Raw genomic sequence first — 12348 nt, forward strand, 5'->3', positions numbered from 1 at the left:
TAAAAAAATGCACCACAAATGAGGCATAATTATCAAAAACCCATGCATGTCCTGTGTACAATTAAGCAAGAAATCATTGGCTTCAAGCTGCGATATATTACAACATGATACAGTGAAGACATTTTGTCTCAGCCCATCTGAAAATCACCAGCTTCTTCAACATTCAAAACGGAGCTCCTGGCAGGTTAATAGATCATTAAATATAACTGGGCCCAGTTATATAAAAAAAACATGGTATCATAAGGGAAAGAGTTCTGGGGGTTTTGTGTAAAAATCTTAAAAAAAAAAAGTAAGGACATTACATTTACATTTTTCCCCCCATAAGGAGTATCATTCAGAGAAAACCGAGAGTTAGAGATGATAAAGGGGAAAACTTCAGCAATAACCACAACAATGTCTCCTTTTAATAGAGTGTGTTCAGGGGCGGGCCAAGCCGACCGGGCGCCGTTGGCCAACTCCGCCCACCTCCCCGCCCCCCCCCCGAATGGCGCGCCAAAGCACAGGAGGCGGTACAGGGGGAGGTGGTGCAGGGGGGGCCGGGCGATTAGTTCGGTCATTGCCTCCGCCGCTAATGACAAGCAGCGGAGGGAATGACAAAGTAGCACTAGGGGTAGGCAGGAGAGGCTCCTGCCTGGCGCCCCTCAATCGTTGCGCCCTAGGCAGCTGCCTCTTCTGCCTACCCCTAGTTCCGGCCCTGAGTGTGTTGGGTCTTGTTTTACATTGGGCTTCTCTTTAGTGGTGATGGGGCCCTGGACAAACCAAACTTTAAGGGGCTAGTAGGGTTCTCTATGGACCTTCAAATGGTGTTGAAGTATGAATATCAGCACCCCAAAGAGGCCTTCAACCGTCAGTGTGAGTTGCACTTCAACAAAAAGCCAGTTGGGCAATGATAGAACGTATGGCTGCTCCCATTTTCCCTGCTCTCTTTATCTTGCTCTGATAACTGATATCCCCTTTCTTCCCACATGCTCTGCAGAACCATAGGTTATATCAGGTTATTTCACCCCTAAAGACACATGTTATTTTCTGCTAAGTGTAAAATAGGGGTTAGCAATATTTAATTCTAATAAACATTATACCTAAAAATAGGTGGGGCACTCATAGCGTGTTCACGAAAGGGCTGAAGTCGAAAGAATATTGTCTTATCAAAGTCGAAAATTGGAAACAATACCATATAAAAAGGTTTTCACTAAAAAAATCATTTTTTTACATATGTAGAAAAGCAGATAAAACCTAGATCTGTACCCAAAATTTATTTTACTGCTAAATATTTTGTATCTGGGCTTTATCCCAGACAATTACCTTGACCCTAAACTTTCCTAATCCATCACTCAGATACACTTCTATGCCAAAATGATGGGTACTACCCACAGATACCCCCCAAAATGTTCTTCATGATAACTATATATACAAATGTCAAATCTTGTAATAAAATGGTCTTCGCATGCGTAGACTTTCAGCACCAGCCTGGAACATGGTTCATTCTTTCTGGCAAAACCACAAACTACCACACACAGATTATATATATATTTTAATTGTGTACAAAAAAGTGCTGGGAAGTATTACAAACAAATCTTGTTTGTATGATAAATATCACTAATCCTATCCATCTGCCCATGGGATCACTGACCAGATCAATACAGGACTGCAGCAACTGCTTCTAGGGCAGGTGATAACCCCTGTACGTATACCAGTGGGGGCTATCAACTAACTAGACTGTGGTTGTATCCAGTCACCATGTTAAACTATTTTTGACCCCCACCCATATTCTAAATGTTTAAAACAAAAATGACTTCTTAATTGCCTGTTATCCTATCCCATGCCAGATAATTTACAGTTTGGCCCGTGGACCTGTCATAAGTAACCAAAGTCTTCAATCACTGCACAATTCCATTCTATGAGAAAATCATTGGAGAAGCCATAATCATTGAAAAAAGTACTAGTCACATGAGAATCTTGTCAACTAAACATTCATAGACTTACAGTATGGTTTGATGTTTGATTTGGGAGCATGGTGTTATTTAAGTCAACCCAAGTATTCACAATAAACCACACAGAGCTAGACCTTAAAAAAAGTCCTTGTCATTAGCCATTAATTGGTGCAGATATCCTCATGCTTCCTTGTGTGAAATCATGGTTATACAGCTTCTGCAGGATCCCCTGGCATTCATAATAAAGCCCACATTTATAGTAATACCCAATAAACATTGCTCCAGTAGTGGGCTTAAGCACTGCCACATGACTATATGCAGCATATATATATATATACCCATAAACGACAATTTACTTTGCACGTATGAAATGTGACTACTCGTGTTTAAGGTTTAAAAACCTTAAACACCAAGGTAAAGTCTTTTGAACCAGAACAGAAAGCAAACTGTATGTTATTATTGTGCTTACTGAGCCTCTGCACTTTGAAACTGCAGCCAGCAAGCAGATTATGGCTAAACCTAGGGGCAAGTAAAAATATTTCATTTTCAACAATTTACTCCAAGAAATAGTACAGTAGTTAATTGGGACAATTAATGAAAGGATATCTAAATTGTATCAAATAAGCCCAAAAATAATCAACCCTGTCACTGTCAAATCCAGTGTTGGACTGGGCCGCTGTGGCACCGGAAAAAACCACGGTGGGCCCCATCGGCCCAGACCTCACCCCAGCAGGGTGCTCCACTGATTCTCCAGTCTCCCTCCCCCTTACGCACTTCATGTAAGTTTTATTTAGGCACGCTCGGGGGAGGGGGTTGGACGGGTGTGGGGGGGCCCCGGCAGGGGGAGGGTGTGAAGGCGGCGAGGCCATTGGGGGGTGCAGGGGCCCCTGAGGCAGAAGCCTCACCCCCCCTGGTCAAATCTAAAAAACAATATATATCTGCAGGGGGCTTGTGTACATTTTTTAATGTTCCAGAAACCATGCTCTCAGTAGGAATGGCCACTTAGAATTATATATATGAATGTATATTAACTGCATTTAGAATACAATAGAGGTAAGACACCCTGGGGAAAATTAATGTAGGAGACTGCATGGCATGGGCAGTAAGCAGTGCTCTGTCTGGTCACTGTCATTGCATCTGTGTCACTTTATACTTAGATTTCTATTAACATATTTGTGCTCATGCTAGAATGTGCCTAAACCTTTGTTCTGGGAAACCACAGTACCTTACTGGTTGTTTTTGGGCTGGGGGTGAAGGGAGGTCTGTTATCAAACATAAGTAAATTAAGGACCCTTGCTTTTACTATATTTTACACAAATTGGATGACTTTTAGCTTCATATTTAGGCATAAAAACTGATGACATTTCACCATCTAATACCACATCAGATACAGCCAATTGTTTTTTTTTTTTTAAAGTGCATTAAGCATATTTTATAAATATTACCGTTGCTTATCCTGCTCCCATAGTAGCGCCCTCTATATTATAATACCCTAATAACAAAAACACTGTTTTATTATTAAATAATCAGATGGTTTGAGAATATCTTGCTCTAGATATACTATGGGCTATGTCACTGTGCCCCTGAGCCTGTGAGGCATCATGCACTTGCTGTTAATGACACTCTAATTAAGTAGGTGGAACCAAAGTGTTCCAAGAGGCATATACTATATAGAATGTCTGTGCCCTCTCCAGAGTGCAGAAGGAACCCTATAAGTACAGCCTGATACAGGACAGGAGGTATTTAAAGAGATCCTTGTTGGAGAGAGCAATATGCAGGCACGTTACTAAACCGCCAGCAGTTTTTAGTAGCTTGCCCTTTAAATAACAGGGATTTGCTTCCTTAACATATAAGCGTTGTGGTGTTCTTTTTCTAGGGCACCTAAACTCAACTTGTCTGAAGGGGCAAGCCATGATAGAGCCCTGCAGAGCTTTAACTTATTGAAAAAATCATATAGTGTCCCCTTTAATTTGGCTCTATTTTCTATTTCAGTCTAGAAATGGGAAAATATTTGTACCCAGGCATTAAAACATAGTGACAGCGTGTCTGCAGTTTACACTGACAGGCTTCGGCCTGCAGTCAGTACAAATGCGTTATTCTACTACCTAAAACTTGACTTCAATGCGTTATAAAGTATATCAAAACAGTTACAAATTCTCATGGTTTAGCTTTGCCATATATCCTGATGCCATGATGAGTTACCATAAAGTTATTGAAATCGGTTCCCCCCACAAAACTGTATGCCTTAGATTCCAGAATTAAAAAAAGTCAGTAGAAAGTTCCTGAAGATTTTGTAAAAAAAAAGATTAAGCATATTATATTTGTTAAAAACAAAAACCTGTTCTGTGTTTTGCTACAAGAGGTTGGATAGCTATAAATAGTGTATCAGTGCGTCCAGAGTGGAAAAATATAAGGCAAGTTGTACCTGACAGGCAATATGGGGGGCGTTTTATATAGTAAATAATGTACCTCCTATCAATACAAAGACATTAGATGACAGTGGGGAGTTTTTTGACTAAATACAGAGTAGCAAGCCAAATGCTTTTATACAGGTCATGGAACTCCAATGTCTAATATCCCTACATTTTAAGCCAGGGAGTACATTACATGTTTTAATACACAGGTTTCAATGAGACGTGTGATACAAATGACATCTCCAAGCACCAATTATAACTGATGACATCGATAAGCAACTAAATAAGGATATTTTACAGGCTGTGTGTGGCTCTTATGTGTTTTAAACATGTCAACAAATCAAAATAAGGAGCAGAGGTTTAAGTAGAAGTTTAAATAATTCAGTGTTCTTTTTGCATTTGGTTCAGAAACACTGTATGGTTTATGTGCTTGTGAACAGGAGTTTTGGTCACACAATGAGCTTTATCATGTCTTTTATCTCAGCAGCTATGGAAGATTTAAGGGATCCTTTGCTAAAGACTATTTGCACAAGGTACATAAGGTGCAGGTGGTAAATGAGGGCTGAAATGTAGTAAACTTATATGCGCTGTAACTGCATGTAATTCTTATGGCATAATAACAAGTACCTTTAGGGGCAACAAGAAAGGAAACTTTTGTAGTTATCATTGGGCCAATGCAGAAGTTTGTGCTTCTTTGTGCCACATGTGTTGGTCTTTGCACTTCATGCACCAAAGAAAGTGCAACCGACAGATCAGTACACGGTACTAATATGGATAAGTGAAAGCAAGTACATTTTATGGATTCAGTTTTGGGACCATTTATGCACCTAGCACTAGGTGTGTAATTATGTGCTGTAATTAGCTACTATAAGGTGTAGTTCCTGTTAAAAGGCAGTACACAGCCAGATCATGCATGCTTGGCCCTCAGGCTGAAAGATCAGTAAGCCTGTAGGGACACAGAGCAACACGTTTGTCAGATCTGCTGACTAGGGTCATTAATTGACCATGCTAGCCAGGCTTGCTTCTTCAGAATGATCAGTTCTGAGTAACCAAGATATTGCCAATCACGGTGGTATTGGTGGCAGACCAATGCATGGCATCACTGACCAGTGGTATGTAAAAGTTCAAAATGTAATATAGAAATATATATCTATTTTTATATATTGGAATAATGCCAATCCATAGCACACAGTCGATACTGACCTACAGTTATTAGTGTTAATACAAACATCTATAAGACAGAATCACTAGTGCTGCTGAACGATTTAAACTGTTTGTTTATGGCCAAGCTTTTTAAGGGTAGTTCCTAATCACAGCAGCATACGTAAAAACAAAGTCTTAATTAGATAAGCTGCAATAGTGAAAATATAACAGAGCTTTGAAGGAAAAGATACCATTCCTAGCATTACATCGTACAGCTCCCAGCATTTTCCAGCATATTATTCTAAAGGTTAAAGCAAGTTAGGCTGTAAAAATATTGCTTCTAAGATAGCATACTGGGTTAATACCCACAAGGTGTCTAACAAGGTTGGTATTTTAATCTTCAAGGCATATCATTTACACTTATCCTGTGCAGATTTCAGTTCCATGTTTAAACCCAGTTTAGCTGCTGTGGATTATCATGAAATACTGCCACTTTGTGGTATTTGCTTGCATCCCACCTGTTCTCTGGTATTATCCCCAAATCTTTTTATAAAATCCCCTCATTGCGTTCATATAATATCCCTAAATTGATTGAGTACAGTATTAAGAGATTAGAGCCACAGAGCCATGGCAGGTTTACTGATAAACTCAGCAACCTTTCCGACCTATATCTTCCAAGCGTATAAATGTCTTCAGTTACAAAAAGTGATTCGTATCCTTCAGATTTGCTTCTATTTTTACAAACATTTCTACCATCTGCTGCTAAAATAAGAAGTCATGTTCCCATTGGCAGTGTTGGCTGGTGCTAGACAGGAGCACAATACTAAAACATGATGGATGTGTTCAGATTGGAGAGGGGAAGTCAGAGTTGTGCTAAAAAACACAAAGTGCCCATATGGCTATGCATGATTTCCAGGGGACTTGGCTATGGTGGCCAAGCTGATGTCTTCTTTGCTACCATGAATGCACTAAATATGCCATTTGCATGTATTAATCAATTAATGAAGCAGTAAGCATAATCTAAAACCAGACAAGCAAAAAGCTAGATCAGTTCATTTATCAGCCCAAATATAATTTTCTTTCCTTTTTGAAGCAGGGCAATACAGTTAACTGTATTGCCCTGCTTCAAAAAGGAAAGAAAATGATGTTTGGGCTGATAAATTAACTGATCTAGCTTGTAAATAGACTGATACCGCACAGTAGCCACAATGCATTTTATCCCAACGTTATGCTGGGCAAGTATGTTTAATATCACCCTTTATCTCTACATCACTACAAAGGGCAAACAGTGAGTTTTTTTCAAGGATACAGATTGTGTGGGAGATTTATGAAAGGATTTCCAGCAATTAAAAAAAACAACTTTTTTTCAGATTTATCCAAACAATCCTGAGAGCCAGGAAAGGTTGTAACGAACAGATACATTTATCAAATCTGGTAAAGGTGCCAATTCAGTGCGTGTGTCCTGGCACATTGATTTTCTGTGGGGTGGTAAAACCGAGTGCAGCTGAATAGCAGTGCTGAGCCTAAAACCCATTGATGCAAATCGTATGTGGGGATTAACAGTTCGACAATGCATTATGGCCCAAGACCTTATAGTGTATTGCCTTGTGTTTGAATGCCAACCCCATTAGGGTTTGTCTGGTGTTGTATTATCAGTGGAACATTGTGATCAAGAGGGGACTGAGGGCTTGATTACCATTAAAATACAAATAGAATCAGCAGTACAGTCTGTACATAAGCCTAGTGCTCCTTGGATTGCCTTACTTTGCCACCTATAAAGGGAACACAGCTAAAGAGATTACTGATAGTGCCAGTGACCCGATTTGGTGACAATGGCACTATTACCAGCCCATTGCTTTGCCATATTGAAGATCAGAAATCTTTCAGAATAGGGAACTTGGCACACACACACATTTGAAGCCTGCTTCATCACTACAAGCCACTCATAGCCAGCACATGGCTTTCTGACCATTGTTCCACTACAGCTGCCTTCCATGCCCATCGGCAGTGTCGAGGAAGCTGTAGTTTATTAATGGCCCGAGAGGAACTAATTGCCTGTTTTTGCTTTAAATTAACATGGATTCTTTTGGGTCACAAAGATTTATGGCACACACAGTAAATCAGAAAAATAAGGAAACAAAACTGAGCTGTTATTGTATCCAAAGTCAAGAAAGCACCAGTTTGGCCCGGTCTTCTTTCTGCTGCAAACTCCTGGCAACTGGGGACAACATTCAGTGACTTTACATAGAATCTCCCAGGGAATCAGAATCATCCAGAGACAGGGGCAGGTACAGATCCTGTAAAACAAAATGGGCAGGGGTTAATTCTCAGGAACAACTAACTAATGCCAAGAAGGATATATAAATCATTTTCAGCAACGCTGCCAAAGGTTTATATAAAGCAAAGCTGCTTGTTAAGATGAAATCTGTATATAAATGAAGACACTGAAACAAATGAAATCATTTCTAACTGGGCTGTAAGTCTTCCATAGCAGTGTTGCTCCACCCAAATTTTTTTGGACAACTTCCAGATATCTCCAGCATTTTTTGAAAGGTTAATGCAGCATCAAGCTGTGAGGTCCGGCCTACCCCATAATCATTCTTGAGACCCCAGGTAACACAATAAACCACTGCAATCTGGGATGAAATTGCCAGCACATTATTACAGAAGTGTATACATTCCTTACACAAACTTTGAGACAGCAATGTATCCAAAGAAACGTAACAACTTACAAATGCCAAGAAGGATGTATAAATCATTTTCAGCAATGCTGCCAATCCAATTAAGTTTTGGATGCTTAAATCCCCTTTAAGATAGACACACATACACAATATTTCTGCACTCAAATTGTAGGGCCTCCCTCCAGTAAAATCCATCATTGCAATTTGAGTAAGATGAGATTGCATTTATATCTAGCTAATTGCCCCATTACATTGGATACCAGGCATCCACTTATTTATACTAACTAACCTCATGGAAATTCTAACATGTATAGAAAAACTTAAAAGCATTAAACGCAAATGCAACTCACTTCCCTTAAATAAAAAAGGGGGTTCTTCTTCAAACTACTAGGGAGAATTCATGCTTTATGGCAACTGCAAATCATAAACCTCAGCAAAACAATGGCCTGACTCGAATATTTATTTACTGTATGGGGAAAACGCCATATTACATCATGATAGATTTGACTTTACAGATACTCATCATCCCTGTATATTAAAAAGGTGAAAAAATATGCTTCATATAGTTAAAACATGAGAAGTCTGTTAATCCTTTATATTAATTGAAGCAAGCAGTCCCAGGCTTGACACCAACAAACCCTAGTCTCCACCAGTCATCTGTAAAGCTAGCTGTTTTCATGAGCAGTTTCCATTCCATTCCATTTTCTATGACTTATACATTTTCTGATATTCAGAATTGACAAATGACACATTTATAAAATTTGAAAAAATGTTCAGTTTGTCCAAGTGTGTTTGACTGTTTTAAGAGGTATTAAAGCTAGCTAACACCAATCTGAATCCTTAATCCCCAAAGTAAACTGCACGGTGTCTAAAGGCTTTGGATGATACCATTTTGTTTTTTACAAGAGGTAGACATTGATACAGCCCATAAAAAATACTAAAGGATAGTAAATCAGCCCTTTTGACTTAAATATTCTCTGTATATTTATTTTTTATGTGAAATGTACTAGTGAACCAAGGTCCAAGAAATGGATAAATGCCACAAACCATCCAGTTTCCCAGTGCTCCACAGCACAATGTAGGGAATTAGGGCATGACGGGTAGGAATAGCTTCATCTCCTCCTTCTTCTTTGCATGATTGGCTGATTTAAAATTCCCAAGCAGCTGGTTGGGCAGGGGGGGGTGAGGTGGGTGAGGTGGGTTCCCGCTTCCTTTTCTATTAGGTAGAGCAGTTAGAGAGGTAGAGTAGCTCCCTCTCTTTTGTTCTCTGGTTTTACCACAGTGATGCTGGAATCTGGGGACCCAATGGATATGTTTGGAGGGGTGTTTTGAGATTAATGGGCAGCTTGCAGGTCTGGCACCTCATGGGCAGGTATACACCCCAGGAAATGGAATATGGTGGTAGAAGAGACTAGTGCAAGGCCAGCTTGGTAGATTGTGGCACAAGTTTCATTGGGCGATTACATTAACAGAATTAAGTGTTTATTATACAAACTGGCACATTATGTTTGGCTGAATATGCTGATTAGTATGTTGGATATGTCATGTTGTTTGTGAACAGCAGTCACCAAGTAATATTTAAGCAATTTACAAAGAATGTTTTGTTTTAAATTGTTTGTTTATAACAAATGTCATTTTATATTCCTAACAAGTGGGCATTTATGGCACATATTTCTTGATTTGGTAAATACTTGAAACTTTGTCCCTTTTACTATAGCTGTATAGTGTAAACAAGAAGTGTTCATTTACACAATAAAACTCAGTAGCGTTAATTGATGTTAGAATACTGACAAGCAGGTTAGATGGAGAAAGCTGTGAACTGCCCTATTACCTTATTTGTCATCACCATGATAGGTGTGAGTTAAAAATACATTCAGCAAAGAAGTAAAGGGGTTAGCCAATAGAAAAGGAACTCTGCAAATAATTTAGAGCGCTTTGCAGAGCAAGGTAAGAGATGTGTGAGTTCAAAGCTGTGGCCAAACTTTTGTTAGCCATTGACCAGAGCAAGAATATTAGTCTTCAGGAAAACTAAAATACAACTCACCAGTTCAATATTTAAATGGTTCTAGGGCAAGATCCCTGCAAAGGAAGTCAAGGAATTCTAAGTTAAGTCTCCTGGGTAGTATGTACCATACAATAGTGCTCTAAAGAACATAAATACTAGGTGTAACAGTTTACATTTATTAACACTGACAGAGAAAATTTTTCACAAATTGATACATTTATCAATATTGAATTTATAAATTTATTAATGTAAAAGCTCAGTGGCAGCTGATAGCTCCATCCTTTGAATCCATGATACAACTGGTTGGGGATTAATGATTCAGACCAAAGTTCCCTCTAATTTAATCTACAAATTCTTTTGTGTGTGCTTTTGTTAAAAACTGTGTGCTCAAGTCAGAATAAGTAGAAAATGGGTTTTCATACAAATATCTTTGTACGTACCACAATCTGATGTGTGCGCGCGTGCATAAATGCACAGTTTAGGAAAAGGAATTTGTTAAATCTGGATTCTATATTTTTGTCTTATAGATTTACTACCAAATAAAGCCCCTGTAAGCTGATAGTGTGCATAGAGGCTGCCTAATAGCCAATCTTGGCCCTTATTTGGCACCTCCATGAACTTTTATGATGCTTGTGTTGCTCTCCAAGTCTTTTTACATTTGACTGTGGGTGGGGATACCTGACCTGGGAAGAGAGGCTTTTGGGCCAGGGCTGCTCCTGCCATAAGGGAAGGTGAGAGCCTTGCCTCAGGCGGCAGGGAGAGGCCAGTTACCCATGGGCGTCCGCAGAAAATTTTCCAAGGGGGGGCAAGTAAGCTAGCATCATCCTGCAACAGATAAATATATATATATATTTTTTTTTTTTGCAGGATGATACTAGGGGAGGCTAAATATGGCCCATACACAGACTGACCTACAGCTAATGTGACACTTAGTGGATTCACTGCTGACGTAAAAAGTTAACCTCCCAACTACCTCTTGCCGTTCCCACTGACTCCCAGGGATACTGTACAAAAGTGCGGGTGGGGGTGCTTTTTTTTTTTACCCTAAAATGTTTAGTATGTAAAAGTATTCATACGTGCACTTCTGTTAGGGGATCTGCAAACATTTGTGTTTGGGATCAGTTAGCTTAAAGGGGTAGTTCGCATTCGAATTCACTTTTATTTTTAATGGTTTTTCAGTTATTTAGCTTTTTGTTCAGCAGCTCTCCATTTGGTATTTCAGCAGCTATCTGGTTGCTAGGGTCTTATTTACCCTAGCAACCAGGTAGTGATTTAAACAAGAGATGGGAATATGAATAGTTAAGGGGCCTACTTGGAAAAATAAGTAATACAAAATTATAATAATAATACAATATTTTTTGGCCCCCATTTGAAATCTGTATAGAGGCAGAAGAGAAAGGCAAATTATTCAAAAAAATTAATTAGGAAGACCAATTGCAAAGTTGCTAGGAATAGGCCATTTTATAACATACTAAAGGTTAACTTAAAAGTGAACCACCCCTTTAGATGTGTTTATGTTAGTTTTATAGCAAGAAAGGCAGTGGGTACTGACTCCCCATTATATACAGTGAGATGCAGTCCGTATTTACAAACCCAGCACATTATATGCCATGAGGAGCAGTGGGTACTGATGGCAGATATTCAGGCCCTGGCACTATAACACTGGCACTGATACACAGCATTGGCCCCACTGTAACTTACTATAAATGAACAAAACAATGACAAAAAAAAAAAAAAAAAAATAGTAAGTGCAAAAAACAACAACACATTTATAAACTCACAATGAGCTTTTTCAGAGGGAAAGAGTTAACTTACCCTCCATGTGTTAGGGTAGGGGATAGATTATAAATTGAACAATTTAATGTCAGCTAGTGATTCTTTAGAACTGTATAGTACCTGTGTATAGTACCTGTGGGATGAAAACTGCAGCAAAAGTTGAGAGTTGGTTCTTAGGTAAAGTTACAGCTGCAGATTCATCTTTTCAGTCTTTATTTCTGTTTCCAGTTTGCAAAATCTCCCGATCCCTGTGTGCATCTGTGCTCTGATTGGTCAATTTTACTGTCTGTCAAGGAAGCTGTGCTCTGATTGGTGAATCCACAAGAAGAAAGATCCAATCGGAGCACAGCAAAAACGGGCTTGAGGGGAAAGTGCAGAAACGGAGTAAGGTTTTTGTT

At 39.2% G+C, this 12348-nt stretch overlaps 1 protein-coding gene across 5 annotated transcripts in view; it reads right to left on the reverse strand.

Annotated features, from left to right (window-relative positions):
- Positions 1–622: 622 nt before the first annotated feature.
- Positions 623–12348, reverse strand: part of dcx (doublecortin) — a 63244-nt gene continuing 51518 nt past the window's right edge. For 4 of the 5 annotated variants that reach the window (XM_031890888.1, XM_004916848.4, XM_004916845.4 and 1 more), the window contains one exon: positions 623–7785. In XM_031890888.1, the coding sequence (XP_031746748.1) occupies positions 7729–7785 (57 nt within the window). In that variant the 3' untranslated portion in view covers positions 623–7728. Of the gene's footprint in view, positions 7786–10213; positions 10249–12348 lie in introns of all 5 variants that reach the window. The other variant, XM_031890889.1, reaches the window with a different exon arrangement.

The sequence above is a fragment of the Xenopus tropicalis genome, chromosome 8 (assembly GCF_000004195.4).
Source record: "Xenopus tropicalis strain Nigerian chromosome 8, UCB_Xtro_10.0, whole genome shotgun sequence".
NCBI classification, from domain to species: Eukaryota; Metazoa; Chordata; class Amphibia; order Anura; family Pipidae; genus Xenopus; species Xenopus tropicalis.